The following is a 27,509-nucleotide window of genomic DNA, read 5'->3' as shown; positions in this document are numbered from 1 at the left end:
AAGAAAAACAAAAAGTATTATTAAATATTCCAGTGTTCAATGGAACTTGAAAGCATCAAAGGAAGAATTGATGAAATCTTCATAAGTGCCAAGCTTGTTCTTAAAAGGGAAAAACATTACTTATAAATAGGAAAATAAATTGACTTGTGGATAATCATTATTGTACTTTCCATGACTGTCTTTTGAAATGAGTTCCATCTCTTGTAGAATTTGATTTTTTTTACATAAATGTTACTAAATGCTTTTCCAGTATGGGAACAAGTGAATTATCATGTGTAAGGTCAAAGAGGAAGGGAAAAATTGGCAAAAAAAAAAAAAAAAAGTTCTCTTTTTGTCAGTAAACAACTTTTTTAAAAGTCACTAATCAAGAGATCCAACGTAATTTTGAAGAATGGGAAAGGCATGTTATGCCATAAAAGATGATATTATGTATTTCAACAAATCAAAATTTGAAGAGCAATTGCCAGTGTTAACTTCATGCCAGGATAACCACTCATAATGCTAAATTCATCAATGAATGTCCAGAAGGACAAAGAACGAAGTGAGAGAGATACGACTACTATTTATGTTACAATGTAAACGGAACACAGACTGCCTCTGGAAGAAATTCTGCAAGTGCATTCAGCAAAACAACGAACTGCTAGGAGAGCCAATCCATCAGGGAAATATAATTAATGAAACAGGTATGTATTTAGATACTTAGAATTATTTCGGAGTAACAACGAATACTGTAGTTATCAGTATGTCTCCTGCTTTTACCTTATTTGCTAAATCGAGCAGTTCTGCCCAACTTCCCCAAAGTCTGAAGGCTGGTTTCCAGCGACGTGGCGCCAGGGATTTGGGAAACAGCGCGCGCCGTGGAAGCGGACGCGGGAGTCCCTGCGGGACTTCTGCGCATGTGCCCTGCGCCGCTCCCGTCTAGTTCGCGTCGGCGGCTGAGGCCTCGCGAGAAGACGGTCCCGGATGCTCCAGAGGCTGACGGCCCGGCCGGGGAGCCCCGGGGGGTTGGGCGTGGGTGGCCCTTTAACTGGGGGCTCCGCGCGGGAGGGGCGCGTGACGGAGTCGGCCTTGGGGCCTGAGCTCGGGGTGAGTTCTGCTACGTCTTATGCATCGAATGCGAACCAGCACGTCCCAGCGCTTGTTACCGAGCGAAACTTGGTGTTTTCATCTCCGACGTGAGGGGTCGGCCGAGGCCTCGGTAAGACCGGCGGAAACCGGCCTTGGGGCGCTCGTGGCCTGGCGCTTCTCTCTTGGGGAGGGGGAACTTCGTTCTTCTCCACTCACGGTCCCTCTTCGTCCTCCCAGCCACCTGTGGTCAGTGTCGCGTTCCCATGGCAACCGCGTACCGGGCTCAGGGAGGTGACAGAGACCCAGGTGGCGAACGAGCAGGGGGGAGATGCCCTGCCTCATCCTCTATCCCGCATCAAACCTGGGCTTGAGGCAGACCCAGCAGCTGGCCGCCGCTGCAGGAGTCCTGACCTTGTTCCTGGAGAACCTATGAGCCTGAAACCTGAGTGGAGCATCCAGATCCCGCTGACACCCTGCAGCTTGCCTGTGTCTTCAGTAGCAGCAGTTTGCGTTTACAGAAGGTCCAGCTTGTGATTCAGGGTGACAGGAAGGTCCAAGAGCTTTAGATCTTGGATGGGGATTCTAACTGGCTATGCCCTTAGAATGTTCCTGGAACAAGGCAGCTCCTGTGAGGGAGGAAGAGGGATCCCAGGAGCAGGGACCACTCCTAGGACGCCAGTCAGTTGGCCCCAGACCTCAGTAGAGATAGGTGGAAAGGGCAAAGACTCTTGCTCAGCCAGAAGCAGTTTGGGTCCTCTCGCCGGAACCACGGTCATAACCAGATTCTCGAAGACTGGGGTGATGGTGGACGTTGTGGGCCAGCCTTCAGGAGGACTGTCAGCTGTGGCTGGGAGGGGAGGGGAGGGGAGGGCAAAAGGAACAGAAGGTACTGCTTGTTGGGGAGCTGTGAGGCATCATGTGGAAAGAAAGGCTTACCAGCCACAGAGAAGGAAACTACCTCCTTCGTCCCTTCATCTTTTCTCCACTCCCAGATTCTGAGCGGCTCGCTTAGTACAGAACAACTAGCCCTATGCTAATGCCCCCTCTGATAGAATCCGAGATGGTACTGCAGGAAGGGTCCTTAAGTCTTACCTATTTGTGCTCTGCTTAAAGATGGGAGTGGGATAGGGTGGGAAGGAAATGGGTCTTCTTTCACTTAACTTACCTGCTCCTAGTCACACATTTTGTTGTGGCAGAAACAAGAGCAGACATGGAATCTTTTGATGGCCCAGGCAGGTGTTTTCTGCTTTAACAACAGATAAGTCAGAACCCGTTTGTTGTTTTTATTTATTTATTTATTTATTTTTAATTTATTTGACAGAAAGACAGCGAGAGAGGGAACACAAGCAGGGGGAGTGGGAGAGGGAGAAGCAGGCCTCCTGCTGAGCAGGGAGCCGGATGCGGGGCTCGATCCCAGGACCCTGGGATCATGACCTGAGCCGAAGGCAGACGCTCAACCGACTGAGCCACCCAGGCGCCCCTCGGTTTTTTTTTGTTTTTGTTTTTGTTTTTGAAAGAGAATGAGAGAAAGAGAGAGCGCACATGAGAGGGGGGAGGGTCAGAGGGAGAAGCAGACCCCCTACTGAGCAAGGAGCAGGATGCGGATGCAGGGCTCGGATGCGGGGCTTGACCCCGGGACTCCAGGATCATGACCTGAGCCGAAGGCAGTTGCTTAACCAACTGAGCCACCCAGGCGCCCCTGTTGTTTTTAATCAAAAGATATGTTTGAGATACCTGAACTGAGTTAAAGCAAACTCTTTTTTTTTTTTTTTCCTTTGAAAAAAGACCAGCCCTTAAAAACCCCATCCCTTTTTTCAGAACCTAGTGGGATTCTCTGGTTTATAATGAACATTACAACTTGATATATTTTTGCTCAGCATCAGTTTTAATGAAAGCGTTATGTTCCATTCCTTGGCTTTTCCTAATTTGTTTATTTAGTGTACTGTGTTGCTTACATTTTTCTGTTTTAAAGCATACATTGTTAGTAAATCAGGAGAAAACAAACATTTTTTAAAGATTTTATTTTTAAGTAATTTCTACATCCAACATGGGGCTCGAACCTACAACCCCGAGATCAAGAGTCGCTCGCCCCACCAGTTGAGCCAGCCAGATGCAAATGTTTTTACATTTAAAAATTAGTATGTCTGAGCACTCCGGAATTGTGCATGGGCTGCTCCCTCCTGTCATCCTTTCTGTCCCTTCTCAAGGCATCTCCACTTCGGAGGTGTTTTGCCAGCAGCTATGTGGAGTTTTTCAGGCTGGCGGCATATCTCATGTTGGTTCTTTCCTTCTCAGCTGTACCCTCATGGTTATCCACACTCTTCCAGGGCCAGCAGAAAATGATCACATCCCAGGTGAGTTGTTCATTTATTCACCGTTTTGCCTAACAGTGATTATGTGAGGTTCATAAAATGTACCTTCATGTAAAATAGTAGAAATGAATACGTTAACATCAGGGAAAATGCAGAGCACAGGTCAACAAATTACAGTACATGGGCCAAATACAGCCTGCTGCTTATTTTTCTATGGCCCACAAACTAAGAACTTTTAGGTGGTTGAGAAACAAATCAAGAGTAGTATTTTGTGATGGGAAATTATATGGAATTCAGATTTCAGTGTCTATAAAATTTTATTGGGACATAGCCATGCTCGTTCATTTGTGGTTGTGGCTGCTTTCATATCATAGGGATTGAGTTGAGTGGTTGTGACAGAGACCGTGTGGCTTGGCAAGCCTAAGATATTTATTATGTAGCCATTTACTGAAAATGTTTACAGGTTGCTGACATCCGATATAGTAGGGCAAAGATGCCTTATAGATAAATGCACATCTTGTGATCTTACTGAGTTTTGAAACTGGAACGTAAAAACCTTTTTTGATAAGCCTCATTTGGTGGCATTATGTACCTTCCAGTGACAGTCCTGTAATTACACATAAAGAAGTGGTAGGCATAGAATACTTCTCGTGAACCGTGCCAGCATTAGGACTCACAGTTGTTTAAAGAAGGAGCAGGTTTGGGCAGACCACAGTGATTAGTGGTAGTCAGTAGGATGAGATAGGCTTTGTGACAGCCCTGGGGACTAGGCAGAATCTACATTTTTGCAGTCTGGTGAGGGATTCCACTCTTTCAATTGTGGTAAAATACATATAACGTGAAATTTGCATTTGAACCCTTTTAAAGTGTAGAATTCAGTTGCACTTAATACGTTCACAATGTTGTACAACCATAGCCACCCTCTCCTTCCAGAATAGTTTCGTCACACCAAAAGGAAACCCCATACCTTTAATGAGCAGTGCCATGACTTAATGAGCAAATTACTCCCCAGTCTCCCCAGCTCCTAGCAACCACTAACCTGCTTTCTGTTTATGGATTTGTCTATTCTGGATATCTCATATAAATGGAATCATACAATATGTGGTCTTTAATGTGTGGCTTCTTTGACTTACCTTAATGTTTTGAAAACCCATCCATGTCGTAGCATGTACCACTACTTCTTTTTATGACTGAATGATATTCCACTGATGTATAGTCCACCTTTTGTGTATCTATCAGTTGATGGGCATTTGGAGTGATTCCATGTTTGGCTGTTGAGAACAGTGCTGCTATGAGCATTCATGTACAAGTTTTTGTTTGAAGACCTATTTCACTTCTTTCCTGGGAGTAAAACTGATGGGTCATCCTACATTTAACTTACTATGAAACCACCAAACTATGCTCTACAGCAAGGTCCCTTGCAAGTCCGTATGAATTTTAGGTTAGCCTTTCTATTTCTGCAAAGAAAAGGCTGTTGAGATTTTGGTGAGGATTGCATTGAATCTGTGCATCACTTTGGGGAATATTGACATTTTAACAATATTAGGTTTTACAGTCCGTGAACGTGAGATGTTTTTCCACTCTCTTAGGTCTTCTTTAATTTCTTTCAGCAATGTTTTGTAGTTTTTGGTGTGCAAATCTTACATATCCTTGCTCAGATTTATTCTTAAGTATTGTATTCTTTTATTTATTTTTATTTTTTTCAAGTCTGAGACCGGGAGAAGGCTATTTTATTCCTTTTTTTTTTTTTCTATTAACATGTAATGTATTATTTGTTTCAGGGGTACAGGTCTGTGATTCATCAGTCTTACACAATTCACAGCACTCACCATAGCACATACCCTCCCCAATGTCCATCACCCAGCCACCCCATCCCTCCCACCCCACCCCCCACTCCAGCAACCCTGTTTGTTTCCTGAGCTTAAGAGTCTCTTATGGTTTGTCTCCCTCTCTGTTTTCATCTTGTTTCATTTTTCCCTCCCTTCTGCTATGATCCTGTCTTGTTTCTCAAATTCCTCATATCAGTGAGGTCATAAGATAATTGTCTTTCTCTGATTGACTTATTTCGCTTTGCATATACCCTCTAGTTCCATCCATGTTGTTGCAAATGGCAAGATTTCTTCGATGGCTGCATGATATTCGTTGTATATATATACCACATCTTCTTTACCCCTTCATCTGTTGATGGCCACTCTGGAAAACAGTATGGAGGTTCCTCAAAAAGTTGAAAATAGAGATACCCTATGACCCAGCAATTGCACTACTGGGTATTTACCCCAAAGATACAAATGTAGTGATCCGAAGGGGCATATGCACCCCAGTGTTTATAGCAGCAATGTCCACAATAGCCAAACTATGGAAAGAGCCCACATGTATTTTCCTTTTAGATGCTATTATAAATGAAACTGTTTTCTTAATACAACTCTAATTAATTTCTCTTTTAACTTAGTTGAAAGCAAGTCACTGAAAACCACTTGACTTGTAAAAGGAGATGTTATCCATTCTCACTCACCAGTGAGTCATTCCTTCCTTTGATGTCCTGGAGGTTTTGGGGTCATGGGGGTATTGAATCTTAGTAAGATTTTCCGCTTTCTTTGTGAGTATATTTTTTTTGGTAAGGAACATATAACTAGACATTTTTAGCCTAATATGAAATGCTCTGTCCTTTATATTGAGAATTTGTTCTCATATTGTTGTGGTTGCTGATAACGTGGTTTTAACTCCCTCATCTTTTACTGTAATTTTATTCCCCACACTTTCTTATGTTTTAAAAAAATTTATTGAGGTGAAATTCACATGCAAAATTAACTATTTTAAAGTGACCAACTCAATTCAGTGGCATTTAGTACATTCACAGTGTTATGCAACCACCTTAATTGAGTTTCAAAATATTCCCATCATTCTAAATAAAGCCCTTTACTCATTAAGGAGTTTCTCCCCATTCTCTTATTCACCCTATCCCTGGCAACCAGCAGTCTGTGTTCTGTCTCTATGGATTGATCTATTCTGTGTATTTCATACAAATGGAGTCATTCAGTATATGGCCATTTGTGTCTAGCTTCTTTCACTTAGCATGTTTTCAAGGTTCATCCATGTTGTAGTACATATCAGTACATTTTTACTTTTTTTTCTTTTTCATTGTGGTAAAATACAAATAACATAAAATTTACCATCTTAAACATTTTTTTTTTTTTTTTTTAGATTTTATTTATTTTTTTGACAGAGAGAGACACAGTGAGAGAGGGAACACAAGCAGGGGGAGTGGAAGAGGGAGAAGCAGGCTTCCTGCAGAGCAGAGAGCCCGATGTGGGACTCGATCCCAGGACCCCGGGACCATGACCTGAGCCGAAGGCAGACGCCTAACCGACTGAGCCACTCAGGCGCCCCTACCATCTTAAACATTTTTAAGTGTACGCTTCAGTGGTGTTAAATACATTAACATTGTTGTGCATCTGTCACTGCACTCATCCCTATAGTCTTTCATCTTGTAAAACTGAAATTCTGTACCTATTAAACAATAACTCCCCCCTGGAAAGTACCTTGATACTTCCTGTTTCTGTAATTTTGATTACCCTAACTACCTCATATAAGTGGAATCCTGTAGTATTTGTCCTTGTGTGACTGCCTTATTTCACTTAGCATAATGTTCTCAAGATTCATCCATGTTTTAGCGTACTGCAGACTTTTTTCCATTTTTAAGGCTGAGTAATATCCCATTGTATGTATATATACATTTTGCTTATCCATTCATCTGTCCATGGACACGAGTTGCTCCATGTTTTAGCTACTGTGAATAACAATGCTGCTGAGAAAATGCATGTACAGACATCTTTTTGAGACCTTCTTTTGGATATTTACCTTGAAATAGAATTGCTGGGTCATATGGTAAATTCTGTTTTTAATTTTTTGAGTAATCTCCATACTGTTTTTCACAGTGGTTGTACCATTTTACATTCCTGCCAGAAGTGCATGGGAGTTCCATTTTCTTTACATCCACACCAACAGTTGTTTTCTGTGTTTTTGACAGTAGCAATCCTAATGGGTGTGAGGTGGTATCTTATTGTAGCTTTGATTTGTATTTCCCTAATGATTCATGATATTGAGCATCTTTTCTTGTGTTTATTGACCATTTGTATATCTTCTTTGGAGAAATAACTGTTCAAGTCCATTGCCCATTTTTGAATTGGGTTGTTTGGGGTTTTTATGTTACTGAATTTTAGGAGTTTATATATTCTGAATCAGCTATATGACTTATAGATATTTTCTTCTGTTCTGTGGATTGCCTTTTTACTCTAGATAGTAACTTTTGTTGTGAAAATATTTTCACTTTCATGAAAAATTTGTCAGTTTCTCCTTTTGTTACCCAGGCCTTTGGTGTCTTATCCAAGAAATCATTGCCAAATCCAATGTTGTGTAACTTTTGTCCTATATTTTCTCCTAAGAGTTTTACAGTTTTAGGTCTTACATTTAGGTACTATATCTATTTTGAGTTGATTTTTGTATATGGTGTTAGGTAAGGGTCAGCTTCATTCTTTTGCGTGTGGCTATCCAGTTTCTCCAGTGCCATTTGATGAAAATACTGTCATTTTCCCATTGAGTGGTCTTATCAACCTTGTCAAAAATCATTTGACAGTATATGTGATGGTTTATTTCTGGACTCTCTTTTCTATTCCATTGGTCTATATGTTTTTATGCTGGTACCATCCTTTTTTGATTACTGTGGCTTTGTATTAAGTTTTGAAATCAGGAAGTATGAGTCTTCTACTTTTGTTCTTTTTCAAGATTGTTGTGGATATTCAGGTTTCTTTAGATTCCGTATGAATTTTAGGATGAATTTTTTCATTTCTGCAAAAAAAATCATTGGGATTTTGCTAGGGATTTCATTGACTCTGTAGATTGCTTTGAGTAATATTGACATTTTAACAGTAAGTTTTCTAATCCACAAACATGGGATGTGTTTCCATTTATTTATGTCTTCTTTATTTTTAAAGATTTTATTTATTTATCTGACAGAGACACAGTGAGAGAGGGAACACAAGCAGAAGGAGTGGGAGAGGGAGAAACAGGCTTCCTGCTGAGCAGGGAGCCTGATGCAGGGCTCAATCCCAGGACCCTGGGATCATGACCTGAGCCAAAGGCAAACGCTTAACGACTGAGCCACCCAGGCACCCCTATTTATGTCTTCTTTAATGTCTTTCAGCACTGTTTTGTAGTTTTTATTGTGCAAATCTTTTACATCTTTGGTTACATTAATTCCTAAGATTTCTTTTGATGCTTTTGTAAATGGAATTGCTTTTGTAATTTCCTTTTCAGATTGTTCATTGTTCCTGTATAGAAGTGCAACTGATTTTTGTGTGTTGACATATCTTGCTACTTTGCTGAATTCATTTAGTTGATCTAATAGCATTTTTTGTGGAGTCTTTAGGTTTTTCTACATATAAGAGTATATCATTTGCACGGGTGATTTTATTTTTTCCTTTTCAATTTGAATACCTTTTATTTCTTTTTCTTGTCTGATGCTGTGACTAGAACTTCCAGTACTGTGTTGAATAGAAGTGGAGAAAGCAGGCAGCCTTGCCTTGCTCCTGATCTTAGAAGAATAGCTTTCAATCTTTCACCATTGAGTATAATTTTTCCTGTATTTTTTACATACATGGCTTTTATTGTGTGGGGTTAGTTCCCTTCTATTCCTATTTTGTTGAGTGTTGTTATCATGAAAGATTGTTGGATTTTGTCAGATGCTTTTTCTGCATCAATTGAGATGGTCATTTTGTTTTTTCCTTCATTGTGTTTATGTGGTATATTATACTGCTTGATTTTTATATGTTGAACCATCCTTGGATTCCAAGAATAGATCTACTTGGTCATGGTATATAATCCATTTTATTTTATTTTTTAATTGAAGTATAATTAACATACAATTTTATATTAGTTTAGGGTGTACAACATACTGATTCAGCAATTCTATACATTAGTCAATGCTTACCACAATAAGTGTAGTCACCAGCTGTTGTCATACATGATTACAATATTATTGACTTTATTTACTGCCCTGTATTTTTCTTTTTTTTTTTTTTTTTTTAAGATTTTATTTATTTATTTGACAGAGAGAGACACAGCGAGAGAGGGAACACAAGAAGGGGGTGGTGGGAGAGGGAGAAGCAGGTTTCCTGCCAAGCAGGGAGCCCCACACAGGGCTCGATCCCAGGACCCCAGGATCATGACCTAAACTGAAGGCAGCCGCTTAATGACTATGCCACCCAGGCGCCCCTGCTCTGTGCTTTCCATTTCCATAATTTATTTTTTAACTGGAAGTTTGTAACTCTTAATCCTTTTTCTCAGCAATCTCCTACCCACCTCCCCTCTGGCACCACCAGTTTGTTCTCTGTATTTATGGGTCTGTTTTTTTTTTTAATTTGTTTTTCAGATTCCTCATGTAAGTGAAATCATATGGTATTTGTTTTTTTCTGTCTGACTTATTTCACTTAGCATAATACCTCACCCATTTTGTCACAAATGACAAGATCTCATTCTTTTTTATGGCTGAGTAATACTCTATTGTGTCTATATACCAAATCTTTCTTCATTCATCTATCAGTGGACATTTGGGTTGCTTCCATATCTTGGCTATTATTGTAAGTAAAGCTGCAGTAAACATAGAGGTGCATATATCTTTACAAATTAGTTTTTTTTTTCCTTTGGATGAATGCCCAAAGAAAGTGGAATTACTGGATCTTAAGATATTTCTATTTTAATATTTTGAGGAACCTCCATACTGTTTTCCACAGTGGCTGCACCAATTCCACTCCCACCCAAAATGCACAAGGGTCTCTTTTTCTCCACATCCTCACCAACACTTCTTATTTCTTTTTGATCGTAGGGACTCTGACTGGTGTGAGGTGGTACTCATTGTGGTTTTGATTTGCATTTCCCTGATGATGAGTGATGTTGAGCATCTTTTCATGTGTCTGTTGGCCATCTGTATGTCTTCTTTAATCAGTGTTTTTTTGTTTTGTTTTGTTTGGTGTTAACTTGCTTATGCCCTTTATATATTTTGGATATTAATCCCTTATTGGATATATCATTTGCAGATTTTTTTTTTTCCATTTACTGGGTTGCTTTTTGTTTCATTGATGGGTTCCTTTGTGCAAAATCTTTTCATTTTGGTGTAGTTGCAATAGTTTATTTTTGCTTTGTTTCCCTTGCCTGAGAAGACATATCTAGAAAAACGTTTCTATGGCCAATGTCAAAGAAATTACTGGCTATGTTTTCTAATGGTTTTATGGCTTCAGGCCTCAAATTTAGACCTTTAATCTCTTTTAAGTTTATTTTTGTGTATGGTGTAAGAAAGTGGCGCAGTTTCCTTATTTTGCATGTAGCTGTCTAGATGTCCCAGCATCATTTGTTGGAGAGACTGTCTTTTTCTCAGTCTTTATTCTTGCTTCCTTTGTCGTAGATTAATTGACCAAATAGGTATGGATTTATTTCTGGGGTCTCTGTTCTGTTCCATTGATCTTTGTGTCTTGTTTTGTGCCAGCACCATATATTTTGATTACTATAGCTTTGTAGTATATTACAGTCCTTTTACTATGCTGCTGAATTCTGTTTGATAATATCTTGTTGAGGATTTTTTACATCAATGTTCATAAAGGATATTGGTCTCTAGGTTTCTTTTCTCTTTAAAACAATTTATTTAAACAAATAAAGAAGAATTCACCCATTTCCCCCACTCCACCCCCCCACCTCTGGCAATCACCGATTTGTTTTCTGTATGAATGTAATTTTTTTTAAGATTCCACATATCGGAGAGATCACAGGGTACTTGTCTTTCTCTTTCTGGCTTATTTCACTTAGCATAATGCCACAAAGTCCATCCATGTTGTTGTAAATGGCAAGGTTTCATTCTTTTTTATGGTTGAATAATATTCCATTGTATATATATATATACCACAATTTCTTTATGCATTCATCTGTGGATGGACTTATTAGGTTGTTTCCATATCTTAGATATTGTAAATAATGCTGCAGTAAACATGGCGGTGTATATAACCTTTTGAGTTAATGTTTTTCTTTGGATAAATACCCAGAAGTGGACTTGCTGGATCATATGATAGTTCTAGTTTTAGCTTTTTGAAGACCCTCCATCCTGTTTTCCATAGCACCAGTTTACATTCCCTCCAACAGTGCACAAGGGTTCCTTTTCTTTACATCCTCGCCAACACATGTTGTTACTTCTTGTGTTTTTGATAGCCATTCTAACAGGTATAAGGTAATATGATTGTGGTCTTGATTTGCATCTCCCTAATAATTAATGATTTTGAGAATCTTTTTAATGAACCTATTAGCCATCTGTGTGTCTTTGAATAATGACTATTCAGATCTTTTGCCCATTTTTTAATCAGATTTTTTTTTTTTTTTACAAATGAGTTGTATGAGTTCTTTATATATTTTGGATATCAGTCCCTTATTAGATATATTACTTGGAAATATTTTCTCCTATTTAGTAGGTTGCCTTTCCATTTTGTTGATGATTTTCTTCAGTGTGCAAAAATTTTTAGTTATGATGTAGTCCCACTTATTTATTCTTTCTTTTGTTGCTTTTGCTTGTGGTGTCAAATCTAAAATCATTGCCTAGACTTATGTCAAGGAGCTTACCACCTATGTTTTTTCTAGGAGTTTTATGGTTTCATATTTTCCTGTTTCTTTGTATGCCTTGTGATTTTTTGATTGAACACTGGGCATTTGAATCTAATAATGTGGTAACTCTGAAAATCAGATTCTCCCCATTCTGCAATATTTGCTGTATTTTCTTATTGTTTTGTTTATTTTTATTTATTTTTTGATTGTCGTAGGCTTTCTCTGTGCCAAGGACCAGCCTGATGTGTAAACTTAATGTCTTCTTAGGTGTATTCTGAGCCTTTCCTTGGGTATGCACAGTTACTTTCTTATTCTCCTAGTATATGCAGTTGTTTTTGAATGTCTTGGTCTTCAGTGTCTGGTTCTTGAAGGGGGAAAAGCAAAGAATGAAGGAGGAGAAAATGAAAAGGGAAAAACACAAACTGAAGGGGGACTTGCAACAACTGGGGGAAATGCATCAACAGTGGCTGTGTGCCTCTTTGCATCTGTGTGATCAGAGGCACCGGTCTGCAGTCAGAGCATGGGAACTTGCACAGAATCCCTTTATAATTCCTGTCTGTGTTGCACGTGTTCGTGGTGTGGATTCTTTAAGTCCTATGGTAGCTATGTCTTCGTATGTTTCCTTATGAGAATAACTTCTTTGAGACCAGGAAGAGTATTTTATTCAACTTGGAATTCTCAGAAACTAGGGCAGTTCCAGGTACCTGTGAGCACTCAGATTTTTTGTATTAAATAACAAAATAATTCACCAATGGTATTTCTATTATTATTATTTTTTTTTACTCACAGAGTATAACACAAAATAAGCTACATAGCAGAGGTCTGTAGTAACATTTTCTGGCCAGTTTTCAACAGTAAAAAATGGTAAGAATTAGTCTTTGAACTTCTTTTTTTCAAATCACCAGATTCTGATCACTTCAGACTGAGCAGAAATGTGCTTTTCTAGGGATCCTTGTCATTCAGGGATGTGACTGTGGGCTTCACCCAGGAGGAGTGGCAGCACCTGGACCCTGCTCAGAGAACCCTGTACAGGGATGTGATGCTGGAGAACTACAGTCACCTTGTCTCAGTGGGTAGGTAGTGTTTGTTTCTCACGGAGACCCCCGCTATGTGTGTCTTTTTTTATTTACAGAAACTTGCAGAGTTTTTGTAGAATATAATAATATTTAGCTTTGGAATTTGGAGGTCAAGGTTGACTTACCTCTTTTGGTTATCAGAAGGAATTTGTTTTCTTCTCCCTCATAACAGGGATTAAGTTAATTTTTTTTTTTTTTATTGTATAGTCTTTGAGTTATTATGTCCTCCACTTTCAGAGGCCCTGAAGCTCATCCAGTTTGTCCCAAATCACACACCTCTCATTCACAGGGTGTTCCATTCCTAAACCAGAAGTGATCCTCAAGTTGGAGCAAGGAGAGGAGCCGTGGATATTAGAGGAAGAGATCCCAAGCCAGAGTGACCCAGGTAAGTTAGTACGTATGAGCCAGATGGAGTTTAGGAGGAAATTAGATCACAAAGGGTTAGTTCAGAGCTTTAAGGCCATTGAAATGTCATCAGGAATCACCTTTTAGAGGCTCTGGACCTTTGGAAGTAGCATGTTGACATGACTCAAATATTCAGTCACTGAATCATCCAGTATCTCCCAGTGTCACTTTTATACAGAAATGTTATCTTTTTTTCCCCTTTAGGAATAAATTATATAGCGTTAAGTACACAGATCTTAAGTGTACACACATGTACTATATATGTGTGTATGTATTCTTACTGTAATTGTGTATATAGAATATTTATATATATAGTATCTGGCTACTTTGGTTCAGTATTATGTCCATGAGAAACATCCATGTTGTGTATATCATTAGTTTATTGCTTTATATTGCTGTGTAGCGTTCCATTGTGACTATCCCAGAGTTTATCTCTTTATTATATTGTTAAAACATCATTAGGATACATATTTGAAACATATTGTTTTGAAACATACTTGTTTTGAGTTTTGAGGTATTTGAAAAACATTTATAACTATTCTTGTGTGTGTCTTTTTGAGGAGGACATAAACTCTTACTTCTGTTGGATGTATGACCAGAAATGGACTTGCTGGGTAGAGTAATCACATATTTAGCTTTAGCAATATTTTTTAGTTTAAACAGTTTTCCAGGGAGGTTGTACGGAATTGTATTGCCACTGGCAGTGTATGAGAGCTTTAAATGCAGTTTGTTATTGTGAGCACTTGGTATCGTCCATCTAATTTAGCCACTTTAGTCATTGTGTTGTGCTATCTCATTAGGTTTTCATTCCCGTTTCTCTGATGACTGATGATGTTGAGCATCTTTTCATATGTTTGTTGGCTATTTGGATCTTCTTTAGCAAAGTTAACTGGTCAGGTCTTTTGCCTGTATTGTTTTATTGGATCATTAGTCTTTTTCTATTGAATTATAGAAGTTTTAAAATAGATTCCAAATATGAATCTTTGGCAGATGTATGTATTGAAAATACCATTTCTCAATTATGTCTTGTCTTACCATTCTCTTGAGGACTTCTGATGACAGTTAAAAAGACTATCCTTTCTCCTGCTGAATTGTGGTTTTATCTTTGTTATTTATCAGGTGACCATATATTTGTGGTTTTGTTTCTGGGCTTTCTGTTTTGTTCCATTGGGTGATTTATCCATCTTCTTGACAATACCATTGTCTTTTATCTTTATAATTTAATTGTAAGTCATGACATCTGGCAGTGTTAGCCTTCTAGCTTTGCTATTTTCTTCAAGGTTGCCTGGCTATAGCATGAATACAGAATGTTGCCAAGAACATTTTAATCTACAAAATATATTAAAATAATTTCAATGTTTCCAGATATTATGGACAATGCTGTGATACTATGAGCTTTTGCATCTTCATATAAATTTTAGAATCAGCTTGTCAGTTTTCACAAATGCGCGTGCACGTGTGTGTGCACACACACACACACCCATATGCCTATACCTACTGTTTTAGGGCTTTTATTGGGATTACATTGATCATTTTGGAGAGAATTGACATCTAATGCTAGTGTATAGAAAAACAGTTGGTATTTGCACACTGGCCGTGTATCCTGCAACTTTGCTAAGTTTACTTATTCTGGGAGTTGTTTTATGGATTTCTTAAAAATTTTTAGGTCAATAATTGTGTTCTCTATGAATAAAGACAAGTTTACTTCTCCTTCCTAATGTTTATACCTTTTTTCTTTTCTTTGCCTGTTGTACTGGCTAAGAATGACAGTAACATGTTGTACAGAAGTGGTGAAGGTGAACATCTTTGTCTTATTCTTGACTTCAGAGAGAAACTATTGAGTATTTTAGAATTAATTTTGATTTTAACTGAAGGATTTCTATAAATATGCCTTATCATTTTGAGGAAGTTCTCTTCTATTCCTAATTTCCTAAGAGGGTTTTTGTTTTTAAAGATTTATTTATTTATTTTAGAGAGACAGAATGAGCATGTGCGTGGTGGGGAGAGGGAGAGAGAGAGTGTGTTAGAGGGAGAGAGGGAGTGTGTTAAGCAGACTCCGTGCTGAGCAGGGAGCCCAATGTGGCTCGATCTTAGAACCCTGAGCCAACCTGAGCCAAAACCAAGAGTCAGATGCTTAACTGACTGTGCTACCTGGGTGCCCCCCCCCCCCGCTTTTTTGAATCATGAATGACAATTGGATTTTGTCAAATACTTTTTCTGCATGTATTGAGATAATCATGCTTTTTCATATTTATTCTGTTAATATGGTGAGTAATCTTGATTAATTTTCCAACGTTAAGCCAACCTATTATGTCTGAAATATATCCTCCATCATAATGTATTTTGCTCTTGCAATCACTGAATTTGGCTTTTCACTATTTTATGTAGGATTTTTCTGTGTGTGTGTGTGTGTTCATGAGAACTATTATCCTTAATTGTCCTTTATTGTAAAGTTTTCAGGTTTGGGGTTGAAGATTGTACTACTTTTGTAAGATGAGTTGAGCAGTGTTTTATACTTTGCTATTCTATGGATGATATTATGTGAGATTATGTTATTTGATGTTTGATAGATTTCACTTATGAAGCTTTTTTGGGTCTGAAGTTATCTCTTGGTGGAGATTTTAAATTTCAGACTGTTAAATTTTTAGTATTTTACCATAAATACAACACATGAGGTTCCTGGAACGGAGCAGATGAATTAGTATTTGCTTAAAGCTAAGTAACAACTTTGTGGTTCCAGTGTACCTCAGTTTCTTACTCTTGAAGCAATGAGACAGAAACCAGGTGTTCTACGCATACATACAAAGTTGGTATTTTGGGTGAAAAATACTGATAAAATGAATGTGGGTGTTTCTATAGAAGGGAGAGGTAGCTGTCCCCCTACCCTTTTAAAAGGAGAGAGGAAAACCTTTCCTCCCTTGGGAAGGATCCTGAGTTCACACTCTAACCCTTTGGACTATGAGTACATTTCTTCAGGGGAGAAAGAAGACCATTGTCTCCAGCCTTATACCCAGGATGTCACCAGGGCCCCCAGTTCCAGCGCCCCCACTGAAATGTGAGTCTCTCTGGAGTCTGTCTCTATCTAATTAGTCATAAATTACTTTCCAAGCCTCATTCTTTTACTTTAAGCTCCAAGTTTTATTGAGAGTTGCTCAAGAAGTCCTAGCTGTGCAGAAACAAAATTTATTTTCCCTACAGCCCCACACAACCACTCATTTTATTTCTGACTTCTGGCCAGTTTTTCCGTATGTGTGCCATTCCTCCATAATTTTGGTTTAGTCTTTAACCATCAAGGTCTGTCTTAGAAAGCTAGATGCTCTTCAGGTATTTCCATTCACTTTTTTTTTTTTACCTGGCCCAAGGCATCAAACCAGGGGCTGCAGTTCATATTAGTATTTTGCCCAGACTTTGCCTTGGCCTGCAAGAAAGAAGTCCGTGGCACATTCTGTTATCCATAGAGCTCTGGCCAGCCTGTTGAAGCTGACTTGAATGCCTTCCAGGCTGCGGCCGGGTCATGAAGCATTTCAGCTCAAGACAGGAACAGATTCTGTACCTCTTTCTAGCAGAATAACCACACTATAGGCAGTAAACCTGCTCCCAGAGGGCATGTCTGAGGTCTGTACACCACCAGGTATTTCCTCAAATACTTGAGTGTTTCTGATAACCACCCCTGGGTGCAGATCACACTTAGATTGCAAGTTAATGCCTTATTTTCACACATGCACACACGCAAGCACAGTCCCAGAGGGTACACCTGGAAATAACGATTTTGCAGTTGTTAGGCCCCCAGCATGACTTCTCACTGTCTGGTAAGCTTTAGACTCCCCATCCCCAATACCAGTCCAAATATTTGATTTTGTCCTCTTTTCAGAGGGACTTCCTGAAGGCAGTCCCCCTTGTTCATGACGCCATTTCACTTGCCTCCCTTCTCTGGTGTGCATGACACCTGGAGGTGTTCCACAGGGAAAATGTAGGAGCTGCTATTGATCAGAGCATCAAGCAGGGATGTTGAGAAGTGAGTTGCTTCTAAAATCTTTTTTTTTTGTTACCCTTCAGTTCTTGAGTTCTAATTTAATACAGAGAATTTCAGTTTCTTGAAATAAATTCAGTTGCTTGAAATTTGTCGATACTGTCTGTTTTCATAAATGTTCCATGCTCACTTGAGAAGAAGGTATAGTCTGTAATTGTTTTGTATAATGTTCTACAATGGTATTTTTTCAGCTCTTCTGTATTCTGATTGTCTTTTGTCTGCTGTTCTGTCAGACACTAAGACGTTTTAAAGTCTCCAACTGTGATATTTCTTGAAGCTGTATTAGTAGGCAAATAGGAATTTAGGATTGTTACATTTCACTTTTTAATGGACTCTTCAACCATTATGCAGTGCCTGTCTCCATATATGCAGTGATACTTTTGCCTTTAAGTCTGAGTCTGGTGTTAGTGTTGCCACACCAGCTTTCTTTTCCATCCTTTACTGTCAGCCTTACCATGTTCTTATATTTAAAGTGTGTCTCTTATAAACTGAAAGCAGTAGTTGTTTGTTAAATCTAGTCTGACATTTAAAATTTCTTATTTATATTATTTAGTCCAATTATGTTTACTGGTATAATTGGACTTAAGCCTACAGTCTTGCTATTTCTTTTCTTTATGTACCATGTCTTCTTTCTTCTCTTATTCCTCATTTCACAACTCCTTTTGGATTTAAAAAAACTTTGTTTTTTAACTTAATTTAATGCTTTATTTTTTTATATTTTTTTAAGATTTTATTTATTTACTGGAGAGAGAGAGAGCACAGTCAGGGGGAGTGGCAGGCAGAGGGAGAAGCAGGCTCCCCGCTGAGCAAGGAGCCTGATGTGGGACTCGATCCCAGAACCCTGGGATCATGACCTGAGCTGAAGGCAGACGCTTAACCGACTGAGCCATCCAGGCGTCCCTCCTCTTGGATTTTTAAATTATTATATTCTTTTGTCTCTATTAGCTTTTAGTTATATATTCTTTCAGAAAATTACTAGTTTTTTGGAGTTACACTGTATATAACAAGATGTAAGTGTGGACATCAGCGGTGTGAAGATGTTCAAAGTCATGGGAACTGTATGAGATCTTCTTGCTCATGAGTATAAATAAAGGAGAGACGTGGTCTCATGGCTGAATCCTGGGGCACCATGAGGTTTAGAGGTTTAGAAGTGATAAAGATGAGGATTGAGCAGTGGGGACTATAGGAGGAATCTGTGAGGATGGACTAAAGTTGAGAGAATATGATATTCTGGAGGCCAAGAGAAGTATGTATTTCCAGGAGAAGTAAATGGACCTCAGGTTTGAAGATGGAAGCATAAAATTGGCATTTTAACCTTGACTTCTTAGGAACAGGAATACAAGAAGAACTAGCAGATGCAAATCAAACATCACTTTTGAAAGAACAAGCAGAAAGTTTAACTCTCAACAGCAAAACAAGGGGAAGGGGTTGCCAATAGCTGTGAAATACCAGGTGGAGGTGTGTGCTGAGCTAAAGATTTCAGAGCTGCTCCTTTCGAAGGTGGAACCTCAAATTGTCAAACCTAATCTTGTAGAACAGCAGGAAGGACTTTCAGGATGGTGCTAGATCTCTGTACCGGGTTTCTTCCTGAGAAGCAGAGGGATGGGGTAGAATGAGGACTCATAGGCACAAGCTGTGTTGGAAAGCTGCAGTCCATCTGTGAAGTAGTAGAAAATGAAAAAGACTTTATACTTGAAAAAACTAAAAAGACTTCTCTCAGTTGAAGAATAGTAAAGATTGAGGAGAGCATGCAGTGCCCTTATTCCTGCCAGTTTGGAATACAGTTCTCAGTTCACCCCATGGGAAAGCTGGATCAGAAAATAGCTGGGTCAGGAAAAATCCATCTCCTTCAGTGCTCAGGAATTTAAAAAAAAAAACAAAAAAAAAAACAGCCATCACAAGATATATGCAAAGTTATTACAAGAAATAGGAGAAGACAGGACAAGCAAGTGGTAATTCATGTGAAAAATGTCATGTAATGCCTAAATATTGTTACTAGTGTTTAATAAAAATTAACAATAAAATAATGGCTTTGGGTGTGCAAGAACATAAAACAGGCAAATAAGAGGTTCTGAAAGAGATAGTAAGACCGCAGGAAGATGTATTATGAGCTGTGTTATATCATAGGAAATAATTGGGGAAAAAAGGAATAAAATAGCTGCAGTAATCAAAACACAATTTGAAAAAACAGGTAGAAAAGATAATGCTGAAAGTATAGTAGGAAATATGGAGGTTATAAATGAGAAACCGAAACAACAAAGGGTATGGAAACAGTGCCTGACATCAAGTAATGGCTTCTTGTTTTCATTACATATGTTTTATAATTTTTATCCCAAATTTCTTTTGCCAAGACAAGCTCATTGAATACTTCAGCTCACTTCTCCTTCTATGTTTGTCCATCAAAGAGGGCACGTTCTGCATGGAGCACTGGGTGTTAAACGCAAACAATGAATTATGGAACACTACATCAAAGACTAATGATGTAATGTATGGTGATTAACATAACATAATAAAAAAAAAAGTTATTTCCTGGTCATATAATTAGGTAATGGTATTTTATGAGACTTCTCTCCTCCACCCCCCCCCAGGATTTTGATCTTCCAAAGAGAAAGATCTTGGTTTCACTCTTTAATAATCCAGAATTGCACATTAATAATGATTTTGCTTGACCATGGACCACATAGAGCCAGATTTTCATAATAATTCAGAAAGTCATTACCATAAACTCTTTGTAAACATACATGCCAGGTCATCAGTCATTAGATTCTGATTTGTCAGGTATACATTGACATAGAGACTGAAAAATCATGCCTGTGTTATCATTCTTGTTCCTTCTAAACAGAAGTAACACATGCTCATTTTAAAAATTATCATGGAATATGAAAGCCAACTCCATGTCATCCTCCTCATACACACACACATCAAGTCCTAAGAGGAACAGGACACTTTTGATGGGGTTTATATAGATTTGTTAATAACATTTAAATATTTATTTTCATAATAAAACTAACATTATTAATATCATAAATATTAAATATATTATTCTATACATACTTTTTTGATCTTTCATTAGCATTTTACCATATTTGCTGGTTTTTACAGAAGTATTTTTAAAAGTACAGACATTAAACCACTAAATCTTTCAGTATGATGCCTAAAAGCTTGTGTTTGGTAAAGCTCTCCAGTTAATTCTGATGAAAACCATTTGTTAAATATCATTGACTTAATATCTAATCAGAGTGTTGAAAGAAAATCATAGGTAGAGTTATGGCTGCCAGAAACATAGTTGAATGAAAATCAGAGCTGCGTGAAATATTTAAAAATTCAGTGTTTAACAAAGACGTTGTTATAGCAGCGTAGCTCATGTTTGTGTTAAATTATACAAACAGACTTTTTTTTTTTTAACTTTTTATTTTATCACCCAGTGCTCATCACGACAAGTGTGCTACTTAATCCCCATCACCTATTTCACCCATTCCCTCCACCTCCCCTCTGGTAACCATCTGTTTGTTCTCTGTAGTTAAGAGTCTATTTCTTTGTTTCTCTCTTTCTTTTTCCCTTTGCTCATTTGTTTTGCTTCTTAAATTCCACATGTGAGTGAAATCATATGGTATTTGTCTTTCTCTGACTGGCTTATTTCACTTAGCATTATATTCTCTAGCTCCATCCATGTCCTGGCAAATGGCAAGATTTCATTCTTTTTTATGGCTGAGTAATATTGCATTGTGTGTGTGTGTGTGTGTGTGTGTGTATACACCACATCTTCTTTATCCATTTGTCAATTGATGGACACTTGGGCTGCCATCATAATTTGACTGTTGTAAATAATGCTGTTATAAATATAGGAGTACATGTATCTCTTGAATTAGTGTGCTTGTATTCTTTGGGTAAATACTCAGAGGTGCAGTTGCTGGATCATAGGGTAGTTCTATTTTTAACTTTCTGAGAATCCTCCATATTGTTTTCCACAGTGGCTACACCAGTTTGCATTCCCACCAAACAGTACATGAGGGTTCCTTTTTCTCCACATCCTTGCCAACATCTGTTGTTTCCTGTGTTGTTGATTTTAGCCATTCTAACAGGTGTGAGGTGATATCTCATTGTGGTTTTGATTTGTATTTCCCTGATGATGACTGATTTTGAGTATCTTTTCATGTGTCTGTTGATCATCTATTTCTTTGGAGAAATGTTTGTTCATGTTATAGGCCTTTTTTTTTTTTTTTTTTTTCTTTTTCTTTTTAGCAAATGAATCTGAAAGTGATTGGGAAATTTGGGAAGGCAACTTTTTAAAAACATTATTGGACTGTAAACTAACAGAATGAAAGAACTTGAATATAAGATTATGGATGAGAATGAACAATTTATGGGGACAAACAGCTGGGCTTACAAGAATAAAATATATTCATTCTAGATTTGTAAATTAATGGTTTGGTTCTAATCTGAATCCAGATACAATGATATGTTTGCTTCAGGGTGATACCTTTAAAAAAATATTGTCAGTTCTTAGGTTATTGGACTCAGTAGTATTAGTGTTAGTATTAGTATTGGCATTCTATGGAATTGTATGATACATTATTACAAATATAGTATTATAGATAGCAGAGGAGTAAAGACATGCATAGGTATGCATAACCAAAAAATATTAAGGTACAGGTAAATGAAAGTTCCAGGTTCAGGTTTAGACTTGTAGGTTTTCATGTTATGCAGAGATATAAAAGCATATATATATATATATGCATTTAACATTAGTCTTTGAAGACTAATGTTAAATGAAGGATTGAAGACTAATGTTAAATGAGGTGAGATTTGGTTGGGAGAAAGCCAGAAAACATTGGAAGAGGGTTTGATGGCCAGGAGAAGTCCACACTATTGAACAACTCTGATGGAATAAAGGGAAAATACTATAAATCAAAAGAGCTGTAAATCTGATCCTATGGCAAGGATGGCTTGACCACTCATTGTTTTTGCTATTTTGTTGTGTGTTTTTATTCCTGGTGCATCAGAGCTAGAAACAGAATTAGAGATATTAGAGATAGCGTTATCGTACCATTCCCTTTTGAATTAGAGGTCTTAGAAATTTGATTTGTTGTTATTGTGTGGAATGGAAAAGAGAGATGAGACTGGAAGTGTGTATACTATTGTTATAATCGAGACATGAGGAGATAATGAACTAAGCTTGTTCACTCCCTGAAACCTAATTAATTTTGTTTCTCCTAAATATCTTTGTCAACTAATCTTCCTTGTTACTCTATTTATATTTCAGAATTAATTAATAACAGTAGAAACTATTCAAGAAAGAAGTTCAATGAGTTTAACAAAGGTAGAAATTGGCTCCATAATGATAAATATGAAAGAATTCATTCTGAAGAGAAACCTTATGAATATAATAAAAATGGGAATGGCTTCCACCTTAATGATGACTTTGTTCACCATCAGAAAATTCAAATTTTGGAGCAACCTTTTGAATACAGTGAATGTAGGAAAGCTTTCCATGAGAATTCACTCTTTGTTGTAAATAAGAAAGCTTACACAGGGAAGAATACCTGTGAATACACTGAATATGGGAAGATCTTCTGTGATATGTCATCTCTCATTGCTCATCAGAGAACACATCCAAGAGAGAATCACTGTGAATTTAATGAATGTGGAGAAAACTTGTTTGAGGAATCCATTCTCTTTGAGCATCAGAGTGTTCAGCCTTTCAGCCAGAAGTCAAACCTCATTCCAATTCAGAGAACCCACTCAATTGACAATATACTTGAGAATAATGAATGTGGAACACTTTTTAGTGAAAAGTTAGTCTTTGGTGTACAGCAGAGAACACACATAGGAGAAAAACCTTATGAATGTCATGAATGTGGAAAAACCTTCAACCAGAAGTCAGCCCACACAAGACATCAGAGAACACACACGGGGGAAAAATCTTGTGAATGTCATGAATGTGGGAAAACTTTCTACAAGAATTCAGACCTCATTAAACACCAGAGAATTCACACAGGGGAGAAACCTTTTGAATGTCAGGAATGTGGGAAATCCTTCAGTGAAAAGTCTACCCTCACTCAACATCAGAGAAAACACACAGGGGAGAAACCATATGAGTGTTGTGAATGTGGGAAAGCCTTCTCATTTAAGTCCGTCCTTACTGTACATCAAAAAACACACACAGGGGAGAAGCCCTATGAATGTTATGAATGTAGGAAGGCCTTTCTCAGAAAATCAGACCTCATTAAACATCAAAGAACTCACACAGGGGAAAAACCTTATGAATGTAACGAATGTGGGAAATCCTTCTCTGAGAAGTCAACTCTTACCAAACATCTGAGAACTCACACAGGTGAGAAACCCTATGAATGTACTGAATGTGGAAAATTTTTCTGCTACTCCTCGGGTTTCACAGAACATCAGAGAAGACACACAGGGGAGAAACCTTTTGGATGTAATGAATGTGGGAAAAATTTCCGTCAGAAGTCAGCCCTAATTGTTCATCAGAGAACTCACATAAGACAGAAACCTTATGAATGTAATGAATGTGGAAAATCATTCTGTGTAAAGTCAAAACTCATTGCACATCATAGAACACACACGGGGGAAAAACCCTATGAATGTAATGTTTGTGGAAAATCATTCTATGTGAAGTCTAAACTCACGGTACATCAACGAACACATTTGGGGAGAAACCCTATAAATGTAATAAATGAGGGAAATCACTCTGGGTGAAGTCAAGAGTTTATAGAAAAAGAACACAAATGGGGGGAAAAATCCATTGATACAATGATTTTAATAACATCTTTGGTCTAAAGTCAGTTCTCACAATATAGCAGAGAACTTAACAGAGGGGAGAGAATGATATGAAGCTATGGAATATAGAAAACTTTTGTGTTGGAATTTGAACCATACTGTATATCAGAAAACTCAGTGGAGAAAACCTATTGGTGAATGAATATAGGGAACCTTTTGCCCAAAGCCACACCTCACTAAACATCAAAGAAAACACATAAGTTAGAAACCTCTATCAGCATTCGTAGGGTAGAGAAGACTTTATCCACGGGCCTTAGAAAATGCACAAATTATAGGAAACTATAGGAAAATATTTACTCTGAGGTGATGACTTGTGTGAAGTGCTTGAAGTAGGATCTGGTCGATGTTGGAAATTACTAGAGAAAATATTTTAAATATGTGGAAGCTTTAAGTTAAATCTAAGCTTATACATCAGAGATTTTGAAGGGTTTCTAGCAATTGAGGAAATGTGGAGAACTTTTCATTTAGAAATAGTGTTTTATTTTTGTAAAGATACACTTTGGCCCCTTGCCAGGTCCGTTGTTCCCCTCTGTTTAAGGTATTAGACGTGAAAACACACCACACTGGGAGCACAGTTGTAAGCACGTCTGAGGCTTATTGTTCAGGCATATGCAAAACAAGAGAAGATTTTTAGCAAGAGGACCCACCAACAGGACTTTCTGATGTCCAGGTAAAAAAGAGAGATTTTGGATCTGGTGACACATGTAGGAGTAGCTTGCCAGCAGGATGTTTTAGTAATTCTGGGATAGACTGATTTTGAGTGGCTCATCCTGGAATGGTGGATCAAAGGGGAAAGGTGAGTTGCTATGCATGCAACATAGTGAATGTAGGAAAAGTGAGTGTGGAGCATAGGTGGTTTCTTCCCTGGCAAGTGTCATCCTGTTGTGAGTGACTTACTGTACCCAACTCTATTTCTCCACATACTTAACACCTTTCATATGTGGATGTAACAATTTAAAAAAACTGAAACAATTATATATGAAAATGCATTCTTAAATATAGAGCTTTAAAAAAGCACAAGTAGATACTACTACTGGGTGGGTTATAGTAGCTTACAGCAGATCAGTGTACTAACTGAGAACAACTAGAAAAATATCACAAAAAGCATCTATTTGAATGCAGCCTATTGCTGCAGAAGCAAAGAGGACTAGAGGTAACATTCAGGAGAGGAGTGAATCATAGAAAGTACACGGGCAAAATGCAGCTGTTTTACCTGGGAGCACTTGCCAGTTCTGGCCACAGAGAGGAGCCTGAGTATTGAGCGTGGCTCAGGTGGAGGCTGGAACTCTTAGGAGGGCAGAGACGAGAGCCAGCAGAGCTTTTGGCCGTCAAGGCTGGAGTGAAAAATTCTTAAACATTAGAGGTCAGATACATAGACAGTTTTTAAGGAAATTTTTAGAAGACTGACTCAACACAGGGCAGGAGCCTGAAAAGCAAAGCTGAAAGTAGATTTTTTTTCAGTACTAAGAAAAAATGATTAGAATTTGGGAACTGCCAGTAGTTTGGGCCCTTGCTGAGCACAGCATGCTATCAGTAAAAGCAAGGTCATATCAGAGGTAGATTGTACCTTATTGCAATTGCAAATGATACCTGGTATTTAAAAAAAAAAACAAACAAACAGAAACCTGCCCAGAAAGAAAACTCTTAAGAACAGATGGCTTCACTGTAGTTATTCCAAATATTTAAGAAGGAAATGATACCAAGCTTTTATGAATTTTTCCAGAGAAAGGAAGATGGAACTTTTCTAATTCATTTTGTGAGCTCAGTATAACCTTGATGCCAAAACCTGTAAAAGACATTTCAGGAAAGTAAAGTTACCAGTATTTTATGAATTAAGGTGCATAATCCTAAATTTAAAAAAATCCAGTCATATCCATGGACCAAGTAATGTTTATTAAAGAAGCCAAAGGATTTAATATTTAAAATGAAATCAGTTTGGCCAGTTCTTCCTCTCACGTTCTTCTTTCTCCCTTGTGCTTTCTGTATTTCTCTCTTGCCTTCCCTTCCTAGAGTGGACGTCAGAACAGGCCTGCGTTGGGGGATGAGAAAGGTATTGTGGTGAGGTGCACACCTGCATCAGGAGTGTTGAGGGCAGCTGGAAGAGACGATCAGCATGGCTGAAATATTTAACATTGAGCAAATAAAATGTATTGCGGATGATGAGAGCCAGATTGGAGAAGGCTTTCATAAAAATGGAGAAGGGGAAAGTTAGAAAACCCCGGAGTGTTGGATTGAAATGTAACTCATAGAAGTTGTGTGTGTGTGTGTGTGTGTGTGTGCGTGTGTTTTATGGATCTGTCTGCTGAGAGGGCCTGCGCACAGTGATACCCCAGGCGCAGTGAGCACACCCAAGTGCCAGTTTACTAATTTCTAAATGCTGTCCTCCACCAAAGAAGAGACCAAGTTTCTGGAGTGATGGCAGGTTCCAGGTCAGAGATAGGAAGAAATATAAGATGAACCTGAATCATCTTACCTACCAGACAGAAAATGTTCAGAGACTCTTGGAGACAAAAGTACCATCTTGGACAGGTTCCACTGGCCAAATTTGAGACAGTTCGGACAAAAAATAACAATAGCATCAGAATACAAGAGACTTAATAAAATGTGAATCCATTAATTTATAGTGATATAAATAAATGAGTAAATTCATGGAGAAGGGAAAACTTTTCTTTACAGAAGATGCCAATTAATGTAGGGAGAATAATGGAAATAGGAAAACACCATAGCAGCCATCAGAGTGGTGGTTGATTTAGGTGGTAGTTGCCAACATAGGCTAGAGTGTGTGGGTAGAGGTTTGATGAAGAATATGATATTAACATAATCTTCAGAAATTTCCCCACAAAATACTAATCAGCTGCAAAGGTGAAAGTGGTAATTTTATGATTAAACCCGGCAGAAACCAACATGATTAGGTGATCAAAGTTCACCTCACCAGTGGGGTAGGACAGGTCAACACGATGTGTCCCCTGATGGGATGCCCTGAGAAGAGCCAGCATCATCTGTGTGGTATTTTTGCCAAGAAAGCATGACCTGTGTTTGCTTAGGAGGAGATACCAGGTGAACCCATTTGAAAGGTTATTTTACTGAATGCAAAGCCTATTGTCTTTAAAAATGTGAAGGACATGAAAACTGCTCCAGATTGGAGGAAACTGATCTATTTTAAAGATTTATTTATTTACTTTA

General features: G+C 38.1%; 1 protein-coding gene across 3 annotated transcripts; it reads left to right on the top strand.

The window, feature by feature from the left end:
• Window positions 1-977: 977 nt before the first annotated feature.
• Window positions 978-26,882, top strand: LOC118012950 (zinc finger protein 37A-like). 3 transcript variants are annotated; one of them, XM_035008542.1, is made up of 5 exons: window positions 978-1,086; window positions 3,364-3,422; window positions 12,964-13,090; window positions 13,383-13,478; window positions 22,792-26,882. In XM_035008542.1, the coding sequence occupies exons 2-5, from the start codon at window positions 3,408-3,410 to the stop codon at window positions 24,243-24,245; spliced, it is 1,692 nt and encodes a 563-aa protein (XP_034864433.1). In that variant the 5' UTR covers window positions 978-1,086; window positions 3,364-3,407; the 3' UTR covers window positions 24,246-26,882. The 3 variants fall into 3 exon arrangements, with proteins under 3 accessions (XP_034864433.1, XP_034864432.1, XP_034864434.1); XM_035008541.1 differs by having other exon boundaries at window positions 1,027-1,198; XM_035008543.1 differs by lacking the exons at window positions 978-1,086; window positions 3,364-3,422 and adding an exon at window positions 5,768-5,894.
• Window positions 26,883-27,509: the final 627 nt, after the last annotated feature.

The sequence above is a fragment of the Mirounga leonina genome, unplaced genomic scaffold (assembly GCF_011800145.1).
Source record: "Mirounga leonina isolate KUSES-001 unplaced genomic scaffold, KU_Mleo_1.0 Mir_152, whole genome shotgun sequence".
In the NCBI taxonomy this organism is placed as follows: domain Eukaryota; kingdom Metazoa; phylum Chordata; class Mammalia; order Carnivora; family Phocidae; genus Mirounga; species Mirounga leonina.
Note: the sequence above shows the minus strand (reverse complement) of the source record. Positions and strands in the feature narration are given on the sequence as shown.

What these genes read in the sequence shown, in the direction of transcription:
- LOC118012950 (XM_035008542.1), top strand. An exon ending in CAGTCACCTTGTCTCAGTGG is followed by an intron (nt 13,091 to 13,382) that starts GTAGGTAGTGTT and finishes TCTCATTCACAG; the next exon opens with GGTGTTCCATTCCTAAACCA. An exon ending in CCCAAGCCAGAGTGACCCAG is followed by an intron (nt 13,479 to 22,791) that starts GTAAGTTAGTAC and finishes TTTATATTTCAG; the next exon opens with AATTAATTAATAACAGTAGA.